This window comes from Sorex fumeus, unplaced genomic scaffold, assembly GCF_029834395.1.
Source record: "Sorex fumeus unplaced genomic scaffold, SorFum_2.1 ptg000036l, whole genome shotgun sequence".
Taxonomy (NCBI): domain Eukaryota; kingdom Metazoa; phylum Chordata; class Mammalia; order Eulipotyphla; family Soricidae; genus Sorex; species Sorex fumeus.
This window is the reverse complement of record NW_026606093.1, coordinates 3,692,501-3,718,186: the sequence shown is the minus strand read 5'-3', so window position 1 is coordinate 3,718,186 and position 25,686 is coordinate 3,692,501. Positions and strand designations below refer to the sequence as shown.

General features: G+C 48.8%; 1 protein-coding gene across 1 annotated transcript in view; it reads right to left on the bottom strand.

Annotated features, from left to right (window-relative positions):
- CACNA2D4 (calcium voltage-gated channel auxiliary subunit alpha2delta 4) overlaps window positions 1-17,997 on the bottom strand; it is a 127,118-nt gene extending 109,121 nt beyond the window's left edge. Inside the window, exons 1-3 of the mRNA XM_056117767.1 lie at window positions 17,879-17,997; window positions 7,982-8,063; window positions 6,004-6,120 (exon numbers count right to left, since the gene is read on the bottom strand). Of these exons, the coding sequence (XP_055973742.1) occupies window positions 6,004-6,120; window positions 7,982-8,063; window positions 17,879-17,997 (318 nt within the window). The remainder of the gene's footprint in view (window positions 1-6,003; window positions 6,121-7,981; window positions 8,064-17,878) is intronic.
- Between the last annotated feature and the right edge of the window lie 7,689 nt (window positions 17,998-25,686).

Genomic DNA, 25,686 nt, shown 5'->3' with positions numbered 1-25,686 from the left:
TGGGTGATCATGAGGCATCATTGTAGGTTCATGGTGTATAACAAGTGTAACTGCAGCCGGGGAATGCTGTTCATCAGGGAGGTTCTGTATGTGGGGCAGCAGGTATAGAAAGGGAACTCTCTCTGTACATGCTCTGCAATCATTGTCAACTTAAAACTGTTCTTTAAAAAGAAAATCAGAAGGGACAGGGAGATCGCTCAAGGGGCTCAAACACACATTTTGCATCAAGAGCCCAGGTTCTCTGCCCAGCACTACAGGATCCCCTGAGTACCTCCAGGAGTGACACCCCCCAACACTGAGAAAGGAGTAGCTCTCTATCATTGATGGGCGTAGCCCCAAACTCAAGAAAACGAAAATGTATGTTTATGTTTATAAATATATATAGGTTCATGTATGTAGTGTATATGATACATGTAGATATATAATGTTCATATATTAAAAATTTATATATATACACCACGGATCCCAGTATCCCTCCCACCCCTCATTGTATAATTGAAACCTAAGCACAAAATTTGTAAGTCTACAACTGTACCTCATAGTGTCTCACTATTAAAATTTTTTAAAAATGTATATATATATTCACTAACCAGAAATTGGGAACATCCCAAATCCCTATCTATTGCTGAATGGTCAAACAAAATCTGGAATATTTACAAAATGGAATATTATTCAATAATAAAAAGAATGAGTTTTGATATGTGATAAAACATGGATGAACTTATAAAAGATTAGGCTAAACTGGAAGAATCTAGATACAAAAACTTGCATACTGTATGATTCCATTTGCATAAAATATCTAGAATAGGAAACTTGATTGACAGGAAGAAGATAAGTGGTTGTCAGGAGCCAAGAGGTGGATGGAATGAGGAATGACTGCTTGGCAGTTTCTTGGTCTGCGGGCTACACCCAGATGTGCTGAGGACTTACTTCTGAGCTCAGGGGTCCCTGTAGAGTTCCTGGGATAGAACGTGGACTGGCCATATGCAAGGCAAGTGCCGCACCCACTATATTATCTCTCCAGCCACTGCTTAGTAGTTTCTGTCTGGATTTAATAAAAAGTTCTAGAATTATGTAATGGTGATGTTGCAAAACATTGCAAATACACTTGATACCACGTAATGATTGACTTCAAACTGATTTGTATAAGTAAATAATGACATTTATTTATATTTTATATATTTATAAATTACAGTAGGTGGATTTACCACCAAAAATTGAGACCAGCATCAAAAACTATCATAGGAACCAGAGAGACATTATAGCAGGTCACTCACTTCCCTTGCAAGCGGCTGAGCCAAGTTGGTCTCCAGCACCCTTAGCCCTGCCAGGAATGATTCTGGACACAAAGCCAGGAGAAACCCCTGAGCACAATGAGGGGCACCCCCCTAAACAATCAAAAAGAAATTATTATGGGAGCTATGTAACTCTTGTAGAATAATGAAAATATATCTTGTGTTCACGTACTGGAAGAATTAATATTACGTTCTACACCTTAAATATGTACTTTTTCTCCTTTTCTTTAGTTTTTGGCTGCTATTATTTTTTTTTATCACACCTGACATTCTGAGGCTTATTCCTGTTTCAGTCCCTGAGGTCTCTTCTAGCAGTACTTGAAGTTGCATGTGGTTCCAGGGACCAAATCTGGGCCTCTCATATGCTAACCATGTGCTCCAGTACCTGGAGCTATCTCCAGTCCCATTTAAATAGATGCATTTTTAATTATCAATAATACCTTAAGAAATTGGCTGGAGCGATAGCACAGTGGTAGGGCGTTTGCCTTGCATGCAGCCAACATGGCCGACCCGGGTTCGAATCTTCCGCCCCTCTCGGAGAGCCCGGCAAGCTACCAAGAGTATCTCGCCCGCACGGCAGAGCCTGGCAAGTTCCCTGTGACGTACTCGATATGCCAAACACAGTAACAACAAAGTCTCCAATGGAGACGTTACTGGGCCCGCTCGAGCAAATCGATGATCAAGGGGAGGGCCTTTACTTTACTTTATTTACCTTAAGAAATGCTCATGGTTTCTAAAGTGATCTACAGATTCAATATAATCCTTACCAAAACCCCAGTTTAACTCTTTGCAGAACTCGAAAAAGCACCCCTAACTTTAATATGATAACGCAAATGAGACTGAGCAGTCAAAGTTAGCTTGTAAATAAGAACAAAGTTGGAGTCATCACACTTTCTGATTTCAAAATATTTCAGATCTACAGTAATCAAAGCAGCACAGCCCAGGCCAAAAAAAAATGCAGATCAATAAAGAGGGAATAAAGAGTTGAGAAATAAATTGCACATCCTCAATTAAGTACATCCTCTGGGAGAAACACTCTCAGTAAGTGGTGTTGAGCCCAAGAAAATAAATTGAATCCTTATTTCATATGATATCAAGAATTCAACACAAAATGGGTGAAAGAGTTAAATGTGGGACTGGAGAGACAGTGCAGGAGATAGGCTTGTGCCTTCGTGGGGTCGACTCCAGTTCAATCCACAGCACCACGTATGATGCCCCTGAACACGGTAAGACGTGATTCCTGAGCCAGGAGTAGCCCCGAAGCACTTCCAAGTGTGGTCCCGTCAAAAATAACCCATAATTATAGGACGATCTGAAAGAGATTCAGTGACTTATGGTGCCTGCCTGGCAAACACAAGGCTCTAAGTTTAAATCCTGGCACAGCCTACATGCAGCACGGAGGTGTTCTGAAAACTCTATAATTTGGCATCTGGGGTGAGAAAGGGGCCACAAAGAGTGAAATATGAGCTGTAGCTTTAAAAATGTCCAAAGCTTGTGCAGAGAGAGAGCACAGTTTCCTATGTCCAGCAGAACCTGGTTCTGTTCCAACACTGCAAAAGCACCCCCCAAGCAGCTCTGAAAACGATCCCTGAACACAGAGCCAGGTGTCATCCCTGACCCCCGCTGGGGGTCACTGTCACTGTCACTGTCCTCCCGTTGTTCATCAATTTGCTCGAGCGGGCCCAGTAACGTCTCCATTGTGAGACTTGTTACCGTGTTTGGCATATTGAATACGTCACAGGGAACTTGCCAGGCTTTGCCCTGCGGGCAAGATTCTCTCTGTAGCTGGCCGGGCTCTCCAAGAGGGGTGGAGGACTCAAACCTCTAGGTCAATCGGGTCAGCCATGCGCAAGGCAAAAAAAAATCGCTCCACAAAAAGTGCCCAGTAAAGATCAGTAGTGGAGGAATAGGTACTCAATCATTGTATAACTGAAACCGAAGCACAAAAATTTATAAGTCTACAGCTGTACCTCATCGTGTTTCACTAATAAAAATTTTTTAAAAAAGTGCCCAGTATCAGCATGAGGTTCTTGTGTCCTAATATGCACAGAGGTGATTCTGATAGGTCTAAAACCCTTAAACTTACTAGAAGAAAATTGGGTAAAGGCTTCTTCAACATGGTGTTTTAAGAATATGCGTTTACATAACATCAAAAGTAAAGGCAAAAAAAAAAAAAGTAGACAAAGTGGATGAACCAGATCAAAAGAAAATTTTCCTGGACAACAAATGAAACACTGAACAAAGTGAAGATTGCAACAATGGGAACAATGGAGACCATCTTAGCAAACCACATCCATGATAGAAAGATAAGGAACTGCTGCAAAGAACAATTTTTTAAAAAGTGCCTCAAGAACCTGAGTCGACCTTTCTCCAAAGAAGATATTTAGAGGAACAAGTTGTATGCGAAGGTGTCCAACTTCACGAACCTTCCGAAAAATTACAAACCAAAACTCAAGAGACATCATCTCACGTGTGCTAGGATGTCTTTGATCAGAAGGCCTAAAAAGCAGGATGAGGGAATTCTCTTCACTGGCAGATATAAATTAGTGTTCTTGCCATATGGAAAACAGCATGAAGGCTTCCCTAAATATTAAAAATAGAACTGCCATATGATACAGCAATAGATATCTATCGAAAGAAAATAAAATCTAGATTTTGAAGAGATTTTGGCATGCTCATTTCCATTGAGGCATTATTCATATTAGTCAAGGAATGGAAGCAGCAACAAGACATTTTCCTTACATAGAGAAAATGCGATTTGGTCTATATAGGCAACATGTATGAAAATATTTTTAGGGGGTTGGAGTGATAGCACAGCGGGTAGGGCGTCTGCCTTGCACGAGGCCGACCCAGGTTCGATTCCCAGCATCCCATATGGTCCCCTGAGCACTGCCAGGAGTAATTCCTGAGTGTAGAGCCAGGAGTAACCCTTGTGCATTGCTGGGTGTGACCCAAAAATATAAAAAATATTTTAAGGCGTATGTTTATCATAGATATAGATGACACGTTATCTAATCTTTAAAAAGAAGAAAATCCTTCCATTTGAACAGCAAGGTGGAACCTGGAAGATCCTAGCTAAATGAAATGAGTCAGAGATAGAGAGGCAAATATTGTATATTCTCCCTGAGACGTGGCACTGAAATAGCCAAACTCATTGAAAGAGTGAGTCTGAGGTGGGCCCCTTGAATGGGGAAAGAGTGAAATTGGGGAGCTGTTGGTCAAAGGGTATAAGATTTTAGTTCTGCAAGGTGATTCAGTTCTTTAGCACATGCACACTGCAATAGTATTTTTAGTTGGTAATATTCTTTTGCAAACTTAAAACTTGCTATGATGGTATATCATGGGCATTCTCATCACAGATATGGAAATAACTAAGATAGGGAAACATGGCGGCTGTGACACAAGGTGGGTGCGTCACAATATATATGGTCACCTTTGAGAGACGCCTTCTCTGTTTTGTTTTGTTTTGGGGTCACGCCTGGCGGTGCTCAGGGATCACTCGAGCTCTGTATTCAGGAATCACTCCTGGGGGTGTTCAGGGGACACTTTGGGATGCCGGATATTGAACCCAGGTCGGAGTGCACAAGACAAGTGCCCTCCCTGCTGTACTATCTCTCAGGCCCCAGAGAGATGCCAGTTTTAATAGTCAATCATCCCTCTGCAAAACTGCAGAGGGGAGAAACTGCAAGCCTGGGGTGCTATTCTGGCATGTCGCTCAGTCGCTCCTGGTCTCTGTCCAGCTGTGAATGGGGTGGAATTCCCTCCCTGCTTTCCTGTGGAAAGGTCTGTGCAAGGAGCCCGAGATCTCCCGGGAAGAAGCAGGCTTTTGTGTTTGGAGGAGCGGAGACACACGCTCCTTGGCTGGTGTCCTTGGGTTGGGCTGCAGGGAGAGGCAGTGGAGCCCTCAGGAGCCCCGCGCTGGCTTCCCTGGGCTTGTGCTCCCACAACCATGGGAACTTGCTGTGCCCAGGGCGGTCCTGGACCTGGAGACGCACTTCACAGCCCTGTGGACTGTGTCTTGTGTGGGGGCGCACGGTGCCCCTGCTGGTGCCCAGGATGGGCTCGCTTGTCCCCACGCAGCTCACAACTGAGTTTGGAGTCTAAAGATCCCTTGTAGGGGAGAGGAAGAGTCCATCCGGGGATGTGTTCATGGGGACCCCCCCGCCCCCTCCAGCACTCCCCCTGTGCTTGCTGCATGCTCAGACACTTCCTCGCCCTCACACTGGTTGCAGTGCTGTCTCCACCCCAGCCTTTCGGGTTTCCAGGCGTCACTGGAGGGGACGCTGGTCTGGGGGAGGCAGGTCCCTGGCTGAGCACACCTGGGCACCACATGGCATCTGCAGGCCAGGGTGGGGCCCCGCAGCCATCTGGCGGGCGCAGAGACCACAGGGGACTCATTCAGCCCGGGGTCCCTCAGAGCCAGGAGGTAGGAGGGGGTAGGGGGTGAGGACACGGGGAGGAAGATGGGCGCTTAGCTCCCATCATAGCTCTGGCACCCAGCCCTGTGGGAGGGAAGCCCTCCAGGGAGATGATGCCCAGCCCAGCTCTGTGGGGGGTAACCTCCCTATGGTTCCCCCCCACCCCCCCCCAGGGTGGAGCTCAGCCCCACGCCCTCAGCTTGGCTCTCTTGACTCCTGGGGGTGATCAGGAGCTGCCGCCCGTGAGGTGGGGACGGGGACCTGGGGGTTCCACGTTGGGCTGCGTGTACCTGGATGGCCTCCACCTTCCTGAGCAGCATGGCCTCCATGTCCTCCGAGAACTTCCTCACCAGCCCCGGCCCATCCACCTCCTGGATCTGCAGGCTGGGCTCCACGTCCTTGTATTTCTGTTCAGAAACACGGCACAGGGGGACGTGGTCACACGGCCGCAGGGTTGGGCTACTTGCTCCCCGCCCCCCCCCCAGCGCTGTTCCCACCCAGTGCTCATAAATGCTGCCGCTCCCCCCATGAGTAAAATGAGTCTCTTCCCCTGCGAACAGGAACAGCCCTCTCCGTCTCTCCGTCTCTCTCTGGGTCTCTCACTCTGTCTGTCTCTCTCTCTTCCTTTTTTGGCTTTTGGGCCACATCCAGCGACACTCAGGGCTTGCTCTTGCCAATGCTCAGGAGACTGTTACAGCGTGTTGGGGACTGAATCAGGGTCAGTCATGATTAGAGGCAACTCTCCCTACTCCAGCCGTTGACCTCGCTCTCCTCCGGGGGCTCTGTCTGGGTGCTCCACTGTGAAGAGCCTTCCGAGGGAGCTGACTGAGGCTCAGAGAGGTGGCTCTACTTTCTCAGAGACACACAGCCAGGGGCTGAGAGCCTGGGGCACTCCTAGGTCCCATATTCTTTGCCTGCCCCCTCTCTCCCCTCGCCCCAACCCCAGGAAAGTGGAAAACCTCCCTGAACTTCAGTTCCCGCCCCTGCAGACACCATCCCACCCCACCACCTGCTATGCTGCCCAGAGGCCCAGGACACAAGGGAGTTGTCTCTGCAGTTACTCCGGGCCTGTGGGAATCCGCCTCTCAGAGGGGAGTGGTCACCCAGGCCTCGCGGCTCAGGTCATGTGACCCTCGCCAGTTCCCGGTGGTAAGAGGTGGCAGTAGAGGTGGCGCCAGACTTCACAGGCCAGGAGACGGTCTCTCCCCAGATGGTCTTATAGTCATTATTCTGTCTGTCTCCTGCCGCTGAGGCCACAGATGGGAAAGCAGAATGGGAAAGTGCTTTGCAGTGTGTGCGTGTGTGTGTGTGTGTGTGTGTGTGTGTTGGGGGGTTGTCTAGTGGAAGGTTAGTCTTATCTGTCACTGCTATACCCGCTGCAGGGGCTGCCGGAGAGCAGGGGACCCTGCCCCACTGGTCACAGAGCACGTGGGTGTCGAAGGGGCAGCCCGGGAGGCCGTTCAGGAGCTCGGGTCGTGCTTCCACTCCAGCGCAAAAGGGCCAAGTGCTGCTCGCCTCAAGCCTGGCGCCGAGCGAGCGAGCGAGCGAGCGAGCGTTGCAGCACGAATGCCAAGTTCTGAGCGCTGGTAATAATAGAGAGCTCTAAGCTATTATTAAAAGCGGCCCCAGAGTGGTAAATGTCAGAGGGGAAGGAGGCGGCGTTTCAGCTGCAAGAGAAGTTTGCCAGGTGTGGAGACGCAGGAAGAGGTGAGGGAGACCCCGGTCGGGTCGGGTCGGGTTGGGTCTGGCTGGGGGAGCCGGACCATCGCCACAGTGCCCGGTGCTCCCCTACTCCCTGCCCCCGTGGGCTCAGGTCTCCCGCCTGGAGGGACTCTGGGGGACAGGTTCAGGCCTGGAGGCCCGAGGCGGCTCACACCCCGCCCCGTAGCCGCACCTCAGACCGGGTGGCTCTCTCGTCCTCTGCGCGCCCCCTGGGTCCCCTGCCTCCCTCTCCAGCCAGGCCCCTTCCCAGTTTCCAACCCGGCCACGTGTTGGGGCGCCCTCCCTTTCATGCCCCCCACCCCACTAATCAATCACCGTCTTATTTCCTCCTGGTATTTACTTCCCAGAGCTCCCGGGACTCGGGCTCCGGCCTGCCGTGGGCGCAGTCTGCCCTGGGCCTCAGTTTCTCTGGTGGGTGAATCACAAGGGATTGGACCAGACAGATCTCGAAGACCCCACCCAGCGACCGTGGGACAACTGGAACTCTTCTTTAAAGGAAAGGGGTCCCTGCCGCCCACCCCGGAGCTCCTAGGAGAGGCTACTGACCTTCTGCAGCAAGAGGGAGCCTGAAAACTTGGTCACAGTGTCATACAGCTCTCTGCCGAAGGTGTCAGCCCACAGCTTCACTCTGCGGGGACGAGACGCACATGCACACGCAGGTGAGACCAGGAACAAGGCGAGGGCACACGAGATACTACCCCCCCACACACACACACACACAACTCAGGTACAGAAACAGATACCTCCACACACATGCACACTCAGATACAGACACACTGAAATCCATACAACACACACACACATACTCAGATACAGACACAGATACCCACACACATACACACACACACACACACACAGAACCTCACATATAGAAGCACAGATCAACAAACACACCCACACTCATATACAACACAGATACCCAAACACAACATAGTCAGATACAGGCATACAGATATCTGCAGACACACACACTCAGAGACACACAGGCACCCAAACATACACACACACACACACACACTCAGATACAGAGACATAGATACCCACACATATGCACACTCAGATACAGAGATTCAAATCTACTCTTCCCACAGGCTCAGATACATGACACACAAAACTGCACACATGCACACACACACACACACACTCAGACACAAAGACTCAGACTCAGACACAGATGCACTCACTCAGACACACTTGGATGCAGACATACAGATTATCTGCCATTCATATACTGCCAGAAACAGGGACACAGATACCTGAACACACACAAACTCAGTTACAAAGACACATAGGAACTCTCAGACATGCACACTCAGATACAGACACACAGATAGACATATATACACTCAATCTCAGACACAGACACTAAAATAATACCCACACAAAGACACACAAACTCAGATACAGAGACACATAGAAACCCTCAGAAATGCACACTCAGATACAGACAAAGAGAGACCCACAAATACATGCACACTCAAATACAGACACATAGAAACCCACGCAAATGCACACTCAGACACAGACACACAGATACCCTCACAAATGTACACTCTGATACAGACTCAGATACCCGCCCATACATACACACACTCTGATACAGACATACAACGTATCCAAACATAAGCACACTCAGACACAGAGACACATAGACACATACACACACACAATAGACACTGATATGTGTACATACTAAGATATAGAGATACGAATACCTGAATACACACAAACACACACTGAGAGACACATACATATACTCACAAACACACACTCAGTTATAGTCACACAATAGCCACACACACACACACACACACACACATGTATACTCAGTATAGATACACAGATAACCCTCCCTAACATATTCACTAAGAAACAAAGACACAGATACAGAACACACACAAACTCAGGTAGGGAGACACATAGAAAACCTCAGAAACTTACACTTGGATACAGATAAACTGATACTGGCACACATGCACACTCAGATACAGACACACATACACACACACACTCAGACACAGAGTCACATAGATACACACACATAGAGAAAGAGACACTGATACTCTCACATTCACACACTCACTAAGATACAGAGATCCTGATACCTGTAGATACATACACACATAGATAGAGACACATAAATATATACATATACTTGCAGACACACACGGATCCAGTGACACAGATGCCCACATAAATACACACATGTACACACAGAAATCCACACACTTACGAATACACATGTGCAGAGAAAGAGATGCCCACACATGCACACACATTTCAATACTGAGACACGGATACCTCCCCCCCACACACACTCAGGCACAGAGATTCAGTGATGAATGCACACAGACACTTGTACAAACAGAGATACCCCCACACGCACACTCAGATACAATGACAGAGATAATCGTATGCATGTACACTCAGATACAGTGACACAGACACCCTCATACACACACAGACACACACATTCAGATACAGACACACATGCACACTCAAATCCAAACACACAGATATCCACACTCACACTCAGATACAGAGATAGAGTTACACGCACACATCAACCCTCATATACATACACACATATTCCCGCACACACCCACACTCATACAAATACACAGATTCCTGCACACACACAACACACAGATACTGGCACAGATACCTGCACAAACACACTCAGATATAGAGATACTGATACCTGAAGACACTCATATGCACTGAGAGACACATATACACTCTCACACAAACACACAGTCAGATTAGAGTGATAGATACCCACACTGACTTATACTCAGATACAGAAACATAGATACATTTCCTCACACACACATACACACACACTCATAAACAGAGACACAGATACCTGAATACAAACTCAGATACAGAGACACATATATACCCAAACACACACACACACACTCAGATACAGACAAATAGATACTTTCTATTGCACACTCTGATGCAGACACACAGATACCCACTCAAATGCTCATTCAGATACAGAGGCAAATATACCCACACATAAACACAATCTCAGATACATACACTCAGATACCAACACACACATACACACACAGTTATAGACACACAGATATCCACACACTCAAGCACACATAGGTACAGAGATAATTATGGTCCCCCCTCCCTCCACCCAATGGCAGACAGACAGATACCATTACAAATGGACAAATAGAGATACACAAGTACCTGCACACACACATTCAGGTACAGACACTTTGATGCCTACCAAATGCACGGTAGATCAGACACACAGATTTTCACACATAAACACACAGATTCAGACACACTAATATGCACACAAACGCACACACAGACTCCCTCAAATACACTGCAGCACTGCAGCACTGTCCTCCCGTTGTTCATCTATTTGCTCGAGCAGTCCCAGTAACATCTCCATCATGAGACTTGTTGTAACTGTGTTTGGCATCTCGAATACGTCACGGGGAGCTTGCCAGGCTCTGCCGTGCGGGCGAGATACTCTCGGTAGCTTGCCGGGCTCTCCGAGAGGGGCAGAGGAATCGAACCCAGATCTTCCGGGTTGACCGTGTGCAAGGCAAATGCCTTACCCACTGTGATATTGCTCCAGCCCTCAAATACACACTCAAATTAAAAAAAATTCAGATACCTGCACACACACACCTACATATAGCGATACACAAATACCCTCACACATGCACACTCAATCCTAGACATACAGCTACCTGCAACACACGCACACTTAGAAACAGTTAGATACCCATCCCCACACATGTACACTCAGATAGAGACACAGATACACACAAACATGCACACTCTAGATACAGTGAGATACCCACACACTAATGCATTCTCTGATACAAGACACAGATATCCAAACTTACACACTCATTTAAGACAATCAGATACCCATACACACACCCTCACTCAAATACAACCACACTGATGTCCACACATACACTCAGATACAGACACACAAGTACTTGCACACACACACTCAGGTACAGACACACAATATACCCACACAAACACACACTCAGATACAGACTCAGAGATATCCACACAAACAGACACACTCATATACAGACACAAAAACCCACTCAAATGCACACTCAGATACAGACACACAAATACCCACACACACTCAGACACAGATACACTGATACCCGCTCAACTCAGATAGAGACCTATAGATACCCCTCCCTCAAACACACACTCTGATACAGCAACACACAGATATCATCACACATGCACAACCAGAGACACACAGATACCTGCACACATGCACACTTAGATACAGACACACGGATACCCACACAAACAAACATGCTATGATACAGACACACAGATACCCCCACACACTCAGATACAGAAATAGAGATACATACACCCATCAGTCCTCGAATACATACACACAGATAACAGCACACACGCCCACACTCAGATACAAACACAAATACCTGCACACACCCACAATCAGATAGAGACACACAGTTTCCCATACATTAATACACAAATGCAGACCCAGTGAAACCTGCACACACACACACACACATACTCAGAGACACAGACATCCGCACACACCCAACTTCACATACAGTCACACAGATACAAGAATACACTCACTTTGATATACAGAACACAGATATCCATCACAAACACAGTCAGAGACAGACATACTATAGGTACCCTCGGACACACACACTCAGAGACACACAGATACCCAAACACACACACATACACTCATATACAGAGTTGTAGATACCCACACATATGCACACTCAGATACAGAGATTCAAATCTGCCCTTCCCGCAGGCTCAGATATAGAGACAGAGAAACACAAACACACACACAAGCACATAAACACACACACACTCACTCGAATACAGACACACAGATTAGCTGCCATAACCCATACTGTCAGAAACAGACACAGATACCTGAACACACACAAACTCAGTTACAGAGACACATAGAAATTCTCAGACATGCACATTCGGATACAGACACACAGATAGATGTATATACACTCAATCTTAGATACAGACACACAGATACCTATGCAAATGCACACTCAGACAAAGATGATCAGATATTCACACAAACCTGCACACTTAGATACAGACAGATATAGCCAAATATAAACTCAATCTCAGACACAGACACATAGAAACTCACACAAATGCATACTCGGAGACAGACACACAGATACACATATACACAAATTCTGATACAGACACACACAGATACACACACACTCAGATATAGAGACACAAATACCTGCACATATGCACACTCAGATACAGACACCAAGACACCCAAACACAAGTACACTCAGAGACACATAAATACATATACAACATACACACAATACACATAGATATGTGCACGTACAAACTCAGATACAGAGATATAGATACCTGAAGACACACACACACACACAGACACATATACTTGCATGCACACACACACTTAAATATAGTCACACGATAGCCACACACACACACGTACACTCAGATATAGATAACAGATAATCCTCCCTAACACACTCACTATGAAGCAGAGAGACAGATACCAAACACACACAAACTCAGTTACAGAGACACATAGAAACCCTCAGAAATACACATTTGGATACATACGAACAGATTCCGGCACACATGCCCACTCATATAAAGACACACAAATACTCAAAACACAGCCACTCAGACACAGAGACACAGAGACACAGAGACACAGATACACACACTCACTGAGATACAGAGATACTGATACCTGTAGAAACACACACACACACATACACATACATATATACATATACTCACACAGAAACACACACAGATACCCCCCCCCACACACACGCACACTCAGATATAGACACACAGATATCCACACATTCACGCATACACAGATAGAGAGAAACAAATGCCCACAGTTGCATGCATACTTGGATACTGAGACACAAATCACCACCCCCAACACACACTCAGACACAGAGACTTAGAGATAGCACACATGCTCACATTTATACAGACACAGAGATACCCACATACACACACACTCAGATACAATGACAGAGATAACTGCATAAGAGACACAGATACCTGCATACACACAGACACATATATAACCACACACACATTCAGATACAGACACACAGATACCCTCACACACACACTCCGATAAAGAGACGCACAGATACCAGCACACACACACTCAGATACAGACACGGGGATACCTGCACGCATTCACACTCACATGCTCAGATACACACGCATACATGCACACTGATACAGAGACCCAGATACCTGCACACATAGTTAGATATAGACACACAGATACCCACACACATGTGCACACGTGGAGATATACAGAGATGCTGGCACACACATGTACACTCGTACAGAGACACAGAGGTTCACAAAATAATATGTATGCATAGGTGAACATGAATACAAACATGCAGATAGGCACAAAGACATGTATACAGACCTACGGATGTATTGCACACGTGTGCCCATGCAGACACACCTATACTCTGTACACACGTACACCTACAAATCAGGTGACCACACACACATAGATATGAGTTGGTGCAGACACAAACACACAAGTACCGAGATCCATGCAATTTCTGGAGGTCACACAATGACACACTGACAAATTGCATGCGTATACAGACACAAAGACACACACACACATACTGCCCCCCACCCAGAAAAGTCCTACAAAGAGCCACTGTTCCCTCATGTCAGGGAAGGAGACCAAGAAGAACCGCTGAGTCTGGGTTCCAGGAGTAACCCCATCATGTTCCCTGATTCAGGCTCCCGTGGGCCTCAGAACCTATTCTGATGGAGTCTCAGCGTGAGGCATGTAGCCAGAGGCAGGGGCACCCGGTCAGGCAGGGAGCACCCAAGGGTGCCTCATCTCATGCTGTGCAGAAAGCCCAGAGAAACCCTCCCCACTCATCTAGACGGGCGGCGGGAGCTTGCAGTGGGCACTCAGGGTCTTTTCTACAGGTCTGTGTCCCTCCCAGGGGTACTCACACTCACAACCATTTCAAGGCCAGCATTTGGTCGACTATGAATGGCCCTACATTGTGCTGGCAGGCCCACAATGCTCCCTTCCTGTGCAGATAGCCCACTATGTGTTTGAAGGCGCTCAGGACTCGGCTGGAAGGGGTTGCAGGAGCCTTCCTGGGAAGGGAAGGGGATCTGACTTCAGCATGAGATTTCTGGAAGAGTTCAGCCCAGCCGAGGAAATTCCAGGTAGAAAGAGCTGAGAGGAATGAAAGACAATTTCCAGGGGGTTGAACTCGCAGTGAGGTTATTGAATAAAATTAAGACTGTCAGAAAGATCCAGGAGAACAACGTGGGGTGGGTGGAAGGCAATGACTGCTCTCATTGCAGGGTGACTGAGTGCTGTTGGACAGGTCGTGCACTGCAAAACTGTTGAAGGCATCCGTCTCTTTCTATCTTGAGACACACGACTGGAATTTAAAAACTTTGCCTATTCCAAAGTCCCCAAAAACACAATATGAAAGAGACATCCACACTTTTTATTTGCTTGTTTTGGGGTCATACCTGACAGTGCTCAGAGGTTACCCTCTAGGCTCTATGCTCAGGGATCACTCATTGCAGCAAACACTCTACCTGCTGTACTAATTCTCTGCCCCCAGATATCTGCAATTGTCTATTATCAAAGCGCTATTTACGATCGCTGAAATCTAAAAATAAGACAAATATCCAAAAACAATATATCCAATGGCTGGATAAAGAATCTATGGTACAGGGGCTGGAGCGATAGCACAGCAGGTAGTAGGGCGTTTGCCTTGCACGCGGCCAACCCCGGTTCAATTCCCAGCATCCCATATGGTCCCCTGAGTATCGCCAGGTGTAATTCCTGAGTGCAGATCCAGGAGTAACCCCTGTGCATCACCGGGTGTGACTCAACAGGAAAAAAAAAAGAAAAAAAAGAACCTATGGTACAAAAACCCAATGGAAAAGTACTCGTCCATAAGGAAAGATAAGTCATGCAATTTTCTCCTATGTAGTTAGGTCTGGTGAGTATCAAGCTGGGTGAAGTGAGTCACAGGGAAAGACACAAAACATGATCTCTCTCACATGGGGGGTATTTAAATACAGAGTTTTGGGATTAACACATTGCCCAAAGGCCAGAGAAGCCAAGAGCTTGCGGGATGGTCCTCAGGAGGAAGTTTGTCACCGGGAGCAGGGGAGAGGCAGACAGGCCAGGGAGGGAACACTGCAGCAATGGTGCAGGGAAGTGGCCACCCTGGAGGAGGAAATGCATGATACCCTACCAGCAGCAGAGTTAGAAACACCACAGTGCTGAAAAGGATGGAGAGGAAGCAAAGGAAAGGGCCTGCCGTAGAGGGGGTGGGCATGGGAGGGACTCGGGGGGATGGAGACACTGCTGAAGGGACTGGCGTGGGAACGTCGTATGCCTGGAACTCAATCGCGAGTAACCTTGTAACTTTTGTAATCTAGAACGATTCGATAAAAGTTTTAAAAGACTTTGCCCAATGTTCAGGAAGAGCTGTTCAGAGGAAGTGGGGTCGAGGGGTCATGAGTGTCAAGGGGTCATGAGCACATGGTTGGAACTCGGACACCCGGGGGCCACCAGGTGACGGGAATTGAGACATCAAGACTCAGAGTCTAAAACAAGAGTCCAGCAGAACGAGACCAGAAAAATCTATGGGCCAAAGGCAATGAACACTTGCGGGGGACTCGGGCAGTAGAAAGCAGGCGGCGGGGCGAAGGGATAGGGGGAGCAGGGTGTAACTGGACATGAACCGGGAGGGGTCCTGGGGAAAGGAAGGACTTAGAGGATGTGGTAGCAGAGACGGGGAGCAGGGGTCTAGGGCTCCAACGAAGGCCATGTGGGCCTTAATCTTAGCCCCCCCCCCCCTCTCTCTCTCTCTCTCTCTCTTTGCTCTCTGGTTCACTCTGATTCTTTTCAAGGAAGACTTGGACTCCAGCCATCTGTACTTGGCACTCAGCACGTTCCTGGAGTTAGCCGCTACCGTAACCGCTGTTTGTTCTGGGCATGACGTTCTCCCTGTCTTCCCGAACCCCTACACGTTTCTCCGGGCTGACCCCGGGGGACCTAATGGGAAGGCGCAGGGCCCGGCTGAACTGAACTCAAGCGCCAGCCCTTCTGGCTACTTGCTCCGCCAACTTGGTGGGGAGTCGTCCACCGCACTGAGTTTGGTCCCTGGATTGCAGACGATGATTCTCCTTAACCCCCTCAGGCGGTGCTGGTGAGGACTTAAAGAGACCATCTGTCTGGTCCCTAACACTGTCCACGCATTAAAAAAGAAAGGAGCCAAAAGAGACATTGAGTGGCAGTCATGTTTGGCCACTCAATGCCTCTCTTGCAAGCCACAGGACCCAAAAGGAGAGAGAGAGAACAAAAGGGAAGGCCCTGCCACAGAGGCAGGGTGGGATGGGGGGATGGGGGGTGGGAGGGATACTGGGACCCGTGGTGGTGGGAAATGGGCACTGGTGGAGGGATGAGTATTTGATCATTGTATAATTGAAACCCAGCACAAAATTTGTAAGTCTACAACCGTACCTCATGGTGTCTCACTAATAAAAAAATAAATAAATAATAAAAAATAAATAAATAAAATAAAAATTTTTAAAAAAGGAGCCAGAGCCCTGGATTCACCACTGCGCAGACCTGAACTCACGAGTAAGCCGCTGGCTTCAGCCCATGCGGTGTGGCTGCTCCCACGTGTGGTTCCCCAAAGCCTGGCTTTGGAGAGCAGCGTGGCTCTCATGCAGGGGCTTCACTGGGCGCTGGGCTGAGCAGGTCCCCCCTGGGGTCCCTAGGACTCTGTCCCCCAGAGGTGCCAGAGATTTCTCTCACAGGACCACCGGAGGGAGGGGGTTAAAATCAGAAGCTCCTGGGTCTGTTTTTAACGTTCCTGGGTCTGATGGAAACGTGTACCTATGTAGGCCGACACTGCATTCCTTTCTGGAGCTGGTCTAGGGACCCGGGGTCCAATTTGGGTCTGGAAGGAGGGAGAGAGATGGAGCAGGGAAGGCCGGAACCACGGGGGTAAATTTCCCAAGTCACTTTGTCGCTTGGGAAAGGCTTTGCTCTTGCAGAATGTCACAACAGAGAGTTTCCTACAGACCCGGGGGAACCAGAAGGAGCTTTTTCCAGTCAACACAGCCCCCAATCTCGGCCATGATCCTGGCAGGAGCCTCCTCCCCAATGGGCCCCGAGCCCTGCCTGTCCCTTGGATGGAATGAGGGGGTGGGACAGGGGAATCCCTTAGTGGGGAAGAGGGGAGCGTGAAGATCAGGTTTCATGATGAGAACTAGCCCCAGCCCCAGACAGCCCCAAGGGAGGTGGGAGGCTGGAGGATTGGTGGGGAGGGAAGGGTTAAAGGGTTTATGGGGTGACCTGCTTACGTTTCCAGAGGGATCTTGGTCTGTCCCCGGGTGGGGGGTAGGGAAGTAGTGGACAGCAGCAACCACAGGATAACCGGGGTCCTCGGTGGGATGGCCCAGGGCGCGCGGGGGCAGGGCATCCTTCTCGGGTGCAGCTGGCGTCTGGGAGGAACCAAGAGTCTGGGTGTGGTCCCAGCCAGGGAGCTCTGTCTGCCTGTCACCCCGTCCCTAGACGTCCCCAAGCCTCCTGCAGCCTGGGCTGACGTCCAGGAGGTAATCCAGCACCCGCTCTAATCCTCAGCCCGGCAGCGGGTGGGGGGGGCAGCAGGTTGGTCCAGATGGCCGCACACCACGAGGGCCAGAGCCCTTGCACCCCCCTCTTGATGGTGCTGCCCCACAGGGACACGGGGCCAGGGGAGGGGGGCGGTGGGGACACAGGCCGACACTCAGCCAACCCTGTGCCGCCTGCTGCGTCCTGGGGCCGGCATTGGCCTTCGCTTCACCCAAACTCTCTTTTTTGGGGGGGTCACATCCGGCGGCTAGGCACAGGGATTACTCCTGGCTCTGCACTCAGGAATTCCTCCTGGCGGTGGTGCTCGGGGGAACATCTGGGATGCTGGGGACCAATTCTGGGTCGGCCGTGTCCCTCTCCGTTGTGCTATGGCTCCAGCCCCTCACCCAAACTCTCCTGAGGCTGGGCACGCACCCTGTATGGGGTTTTCGGGGCACAGGGAGCCTCGGGGCTCTGATGCTTTGGGGGTATGTAAGAGGGTCTGTCACTAGCCCACCAGAGGCCTCACATCCAACCTGCTCCTCCTGATTCTGGTCAAGGACACACTCATCAGGAAGCTGATTTCTTTCAGGGGTTCCCCATCATCCAGCACTGCAACAGGTTCTTGGCACCCACGTTTTGCTGATCTCTGGGCACCTCAGAGGGCTGAGCCCCCCTGGCCAAGACCTCTGTCTTTCTGTTTCAGCTTCCGGGCAGCCTGATTCCCCTAGGCTGGGGAAGTTGGCGAGGCTGATTCATTCTGAGCAGCTGGCCAACGAGAGAGGGTTAAGCTGCGGAAACCATGTGGGCTCAGAGGGCTCGAGGGGCCTGTAACTCACGGGCCCTCTCCAGCTACCTGGACTCCCCAGCATGCAAGTGGCTTTCGGGAACACTCACACCCGAGGTGTCCCCCAGGGGAACTTCATCCTTGTGCGAACATCCCTAAGCACCTCACCTCAGGGAGGAGGCAGGAGGGACGGGGAAGGGCTTGCGGGGCCGGAGCGGTCAGTGGGTAGGGCATTTGCCTTGCACCCGGTCCACCCGTTTGATCTCTGGCATCCCATGTGGTTCCTGAGCACTGCCAGGAGTGATCTCTGCGCTCAGAACCAGGAGGCAGTCCTGAGCACAGCGGGGTGTGGCCTCCAACCAAAAAAAAAAAACACCCAGAAAAAAAAAAAGCTTGGAAGTTCCCACTCTAAAGTTCTTATCTTCCAAAGGGCAAGAAAATAAGATCCTTGGAGAGGCCGGGTGTCAGTCCCAGCAACCCTGCCTCCTTCGGAAGAGTTAATCTCGGATCTACCCGGAGATCATGCTGACACGCAGGAGCACGGAGGCAGTTTATAAATTTCAGGGGGGTGGGCGGGAGGGATGAGACTGTTTAGTGTGTCTGATGCATCCTACCCTGACAAAGTCTGCTGGTTCCAGCCAAATGGTACACAGACTTACCACCAACGCAGAGAAATGCTTGAAGAAGCAAGTGTGCTAGTGACAAAACTCCTACATGCCCTCATCAATAAGGCTATGTTGTAGTATCAGCGGAATCTGGTTACAAAATGATGGGGCTGAGCACCACGGGGGAGCATCTTCAAGTGTGTTTGGATTGTTCCTACAAATGCCTTCATCCCAGATGCACTGGGCATGTTTTTCAGGATTCTGAATCCTTTCGAATTTTGACAAAGTACTACAGAGGCATATTAGGCAATGAGTAATGGAGTCTTCTTTCTAGGTTTTATGACTTTTGTGTTGTCTGCTGCTTCTTAAAATTTTATATTTCTAAGTGATTGTTTTCTTAGTAAATATTTATATTCATACACACACATATATACATATATATTTTATATGTAACTTTTCTTTTGAGGGTTTTTTTTTCAGATTTACAAATGTTTGTGCTTGGGTTTTAGTTATACAATGATCGAATACCCATCCCTCCACCAGTGCCCATTCTCCACCACAACTAATCCCAGTATCCCTCCCACCCCCCGTCCCCCCATCCCACCCTGACTCTGTGGCAGGGCACTCCCCCTCGTTCTCTCTCTCCTTTTGGGTGCTGTGGTATGCAAAAGAGGCATTGAGTGGTAATCATGTTCGGTCTAAAGTCTACTCTTTTGAGGGGGTTTTGGGTCACATTCAGGAGTGCTGCCTCCTGGCTCTGATCCCTGCCTGTGCTCAGGGAACTCTATGCAGTGAGAGGGATCAAACTGGGGTTGACTGCATGCAAGGTAAGTGCTTTAAGTCCTATACTATCACTCTGGCCCCAATTTTTCTTTTTCTCACTCGTTTGTTTTGTTTTCTGGACCACACCCTGATGTGCTCAGGACTTACTACTGACTCTATGCATAGGGATCACTCCTGGTGGGACTCGGGGAACCACTTGTGGTGCCAGGGGTTAAGCCCAGGCTGACCACAGGCAAGGCCCCACCCTCTAACAAGCTCTCCAACCCCAACTATTATTTTTCTTTTGCAGAGAATTACTCTACAGGGGCTGGAGTGATAGCACAGCGGGTAGGGCATTTACCTTGCATGAGGCCGGCCTGCCCGAGTTGATTCCCAGCATTCCATATGGTCCCTTTAGCACCACTAGGGGTAACTCTTGAGTGCAGAGACAGGAATAACCCCTGTGCATCACCGGGTGTGACCCACAAAGCAAAGAGAGAGAGAGAGAGAGAGAGAGAGAGAGAGAGAGAGAGAGAGAATTACCCTCCAGTTGAGCAAGCTCCTGGCCCCGCAGAACCTGGCTCTTGGCTCCTGCCCATGTTCTGCATGTGCAGCTTGGGAACTGCTTAGACAGTTTCTGGCACTTTCCACAGCCACAGTGATGACCTGGGACCACCTCTTGGGGAGTCCTCAAAGCACATTCAAGTTAACAACAATACTGATGGGATCATGGTGGACAAAGTAAACTTCTGTCATTGAAAGACATTAAACCCACAGTTGTGTCCATTTGTGGGGCGACTCCTGAGCAGGGCTAAGGGAGGTCTGGGAGTTCCACTGGGGGTGCCCAAGGATGCGATGCTCCTTGGGCCTCAGACCCCAAAAGATAAAAATCCAGGTCCATGCCCAGGCTAGCCTAGTGCTGCTAGGGACCTGCAGGGTCATTCTCCAGTATTGGGACTCTCCAGGGCTGTACCTGGTGTTGCTTGGGGGAACCCCATGGTGCTGGGGATGGGGATTTGACCATGTTGCCCCAGCTAGACAAGCGTCCTAAATGCTGTCCTGTCTCCTGGCTCTTAGAACACTTTTTAATTTATTTTATTTATTAATAATTTTTATCTTGTAAGTTACTTCACAATATTTGATTACATTGAATATTCAAACAAAAATCCCACCACCATTATATCTTCCCACCACCAAATTCGGGATGTTTCCATCCCAAGCCCCAAGCCCTGTCCCAAAACACAAACGAAATAACATATTTTGTGTTGTCTGTTATGAAGAACAGCCAAACATGATCACTAAAAAGTGTCCATATAGCAAACAGTGTGAAGATTGTTCTATTTTGGCAGAAGCCATTAAGACATTCTATGGGATATCACTAACATGTTGTTAAAGTTTGGGTGATGTGAGCTTTGGCATATATATCTGGAAATATGTATGTATGCATATTATATATATACATATATTGCCCTCTATGATTTGTTGCCTACTGTCTGAACCCCATCAAATGTGGTGTGGTATTTATGGAGCATGGGTAGGGAGTGTCTTATGATGTGTCGGTCCAGGAATATGTTCACTCATGCGTGAGGATCAGCCTGAGCGTGTGGGGAACGGCCTTGAGCTTGGCGGCAGTTGGGTTGTGGAGCTCGGCTGCCGGGGCTGGGTCCCTTGGAGCTAGGAGGGCTCTACCCGCCCCCCTCTGGGGCTCCCCGAGTGGAACAGCCTGGCACAGAGTCTGGTGGCTGTGGGGACCTCATGTTATGCTCCTTCCGGGAGAAGCAGCAGTGTCAGAACACTTTAAACAACTCTAAACTCACTGGACATGCCTTGTGAATTCTGGCCCGCTCAAAAGCATTAGGCTCAAGGTTCTGCTCCCTGCTGGATCTTGTGGGCTATTTGGGGTTGTGGTGGGCCAATACTGTAGGTTCCCTTTACCTGATGCTCCCACAGTGGCACAGAGATAGGAGGTGGATGGGCCAAGCCCAGGGTCCAAGGGTGGAGTAAGAGGGCCGTGAATCCTTTAGTAAGTGTAGTGACTCAGATTTAAAAGGTTGGGAAAAAGGCACAAAATCTGGAGTGATAGTGTGGTGGAGAGGGCAATTGTCGTGCATGTGGCCGACCCGGGTTCAACCCACAGCATCACACATGGTCCCCTGAGCACTGCCAAGAGTGATTTCTTAGTACAGAGACAGGAGTTATTCTTTTTTTTAGATTCATATCAAGCAAAACAAACATTTTAATGTTATTATATATATTTTCAAGCACACACGAGCCATATATCAAGATTGACCAAACGTCATACTATAAAATTAAATTTCAATAACTTCCAAAGAATAAAATTCTATGAATTAATTGATCACAACCAAATTAAATTAGCAATCAATAATGGAAAAAATCTATAAATTCTTCGATTATTTGAAAAGATAAACTGAGTTATTGGTCAAAGAAGAGTTGACAAAAATTTAAAAATATTTGAATATAAATCTAAGCAAAAGCATATTTGAATTTGTGGGATGCAGCTGAAGCAATGCTTAGAGAGAAGTTTCTAGCCATAATTGATTACATCAAAACAGATCTTGGGGATGAAGAGATAGTCCAGGGGATAGGTGCCAGGTGTGACCTCTGAGTAGAGCCAGAAGTAAGCTCATAGCATAGCCAGATGTGGTCCAACCCCCCACCACACCCCACCCCTACAAACCACCAAATCTTTTTTTTTAAATACCAAGCATTTATTTATTAGATCTTTATTTTATTTATTTATTTATTTTTAATTTTTGTTAGTGAAACAGCATGAGGTACAGTTGTAGACTTACAAATTTTTGTGCTTGGGTTTTAATTATCCAATGATCAAATACCCATCCCTCGACCGGTGCCCATTTTCCACCACCACGGATCCCAGTATGCCCCCCCCCACCACCCCCCATCCCACCCTGCCTTTAATTAAGAGTAAAATTAATTAATTAATTAATTAATTTTGGTTCACAGCCGGCAATGCACAGGGGTGACTCCTGGCTCTGCACTCAGGAATTACTCCTGTTGGTGCTCAGGGGACCATATAGGATGCTGGGAATTGAACCTGGTCAGCTGCGTGCAAGGCAAATGCCTACTCGCTGGGCTATCACTCCAGCCCCAAGAGCAACTTTTAAAGGATGATATTTGAAAATCCCAATTGGTTTGGAAAAGGTTGAGAGACGGGGGAGCGGGGCGGCCTGAGCTGCCCTATCTCCCTGAGGCTGCTGCATCCCATTTTAACATCCATCCGCTGCGACAAAACACTGGTACTATCTGTGTTCTCCAGCTTGGAGAGGGGAGATAAATGTTCAGCTCCCTGCTGCTGTTCATCATGTCTCGGCCAATTTTTAACCTGAACAAGGGTGGAGGTGGGGAGAGAAAGTCCTTAAGCAAAAGACATCATCTCCCACCCAGGCGTCCTGCCCTTAAAGCAGAGGAATGTAGGCCCTGGGCCCAGTGGTGGCCACTGTATTGTGTACTGGCTGAGGCAGTTGCCTGTAGGCCTTCCTGGGCCCCCCATCCCCCACAAGGTGCCCCTTTTCCCTGGGGAGTGACAGGAACATCAAAGCCCAGAGCAAAGGGCACAGGGCTAATTAGAGGCAGGCCAGACCAGCAGCCAGCTGCCCAAGAGGGTCCCCTGTGGCTGTCTGAGTCTATAAATACATTGAAGAGGATTTATTAGCGGAAGTGTGTGTGTGTGTGTGTGTGTGTGTGTGTGTGTGTGTGTGTGTGTGTGCCCGTGCCTTCCAGGGACTTTGGGCACGAAGGAAGGCCGTGGTGCTGGAGGAGTAGGCTGTTCCCAGAGTCTTCTCTGGCCCGCTCTCGCTCGCCCTTCCAGAAGGGCTCTCCAGATGACGTTCGAGCAATCGGCTTAGAGAGAGAAAGAGCAAGAGGTGGATGAGAGGAACAGGTCACGTGTGGGTCATTCCTTGATTGGGCCTGCTCTGGGTGTCTGTCCCCTGACACGGCGGCCATCACCCCCAGGATGTGATCCGGGTCCCAGTCCCAGACCCACCAGCACGCTGTCAGCAGCCTCCTGAGAGTTTGGCTGGTAGTGGAGGCCCAAGGGACGTGCTGGGCTCCTGCTCTGCCCTGATGTGGAGGCCTGGCACTGGGAAGGGTTCTGCACTGTGGCTGAGAGCCTCAGGGTAACTGTGGCCTGTGGGATGCTCTGCAGGCAGCCATGGGCCTGTGTCTAAGGAGGATTTTGTTTGCTCGGCTGAGACTTTAGGGAATAGTCCTGGAAGGGCACAGGGCCATAAAAGTTTTATGGCGCTGGGAGGGCACAGGGCCATAAAACTTGCTTTAACAATGAGACAAGCTTCACTGACAAGCATCCTATGACCCAGGGCAAACTTTCTCCTTGCGTCTTACCTGTCCTGACGACTCGCTTAGCCAAGTCTGTGCTGGTTATAGGAGATTCCGCGCTGATGTCTCAGAACTGGGTAGATACAGCCCCATTTCTTCCTTTCTCTGGCTTCCAAGTCACCTTGTTCATCTCTGCGAGATAGGAGGACTGCTACCTATCTGTGTCAGACAAGAAAAATATCCCACTGGCAAGGTAACAGGAAACACAGCTAGCAAGTAAGGGTTTGTTAAAATAGCTGGAAGTCTGGAACTGGCAGTTCTGGTCTTGATTCCGCGGCTTTTCGATGCCGCTAGAAACCCAGCTGCTTCTTTCTCCTTCCCTTCCTCCTGCTAGGCTGTTCATCACCATGTTTCCCCACACCTCTCACTGTCACAGGAGAGCTGCTGCCATTCCAAACATCACATCCGAGGTCAAGGTAGGGGAAAGACAGAGGGGAACATCATAGACTTTGCCTTGTTTTCGGTATGAAGGGGATTCCCCCTCCCCAACTTAGAACTTCACTCCTTTCTTCCCCCTTGATCATCATCAGTAGATCACTTGATCACTTGACATCCCGTTAATTGTCAATTTGCTCGAGCGGGCGCCAGTAACGTCTCCATTCATCCCTGTCTCGTGCTAGTGTGGCCCAATGGCGTCTGCTTGTTCTAGGAACACGAAGACCCTCAAACCGATCGTTCAGGGTCTTGACGAAGAAGTCTGACCATCTGGTAGGTGGGCGGCCACGTGATCTTTTGATGTCCCATGGAATCCAGTCGGTAATGGCTCTAGTTCAGCGGTCATCTCCAAATCTCATTACGTGTCCAGCCCATCTGACTTTTGACGCCTTGGCAAACGAGACAGCGTCTCTGATTCTTGACTGTCGATGGAGGTTGAAACTCCGGATTCCTTCTCTCATTTGAGTGAAACGTGATACTCCAAGCATAGCTCTTTCGATTCCTCTTTGGGAGACCCGGATAGCGTTCTCATCCTGTTTTTATTTATTGGGGTTTTTATTCAGTCACCCCAAACTGGGCCCTAAACTCC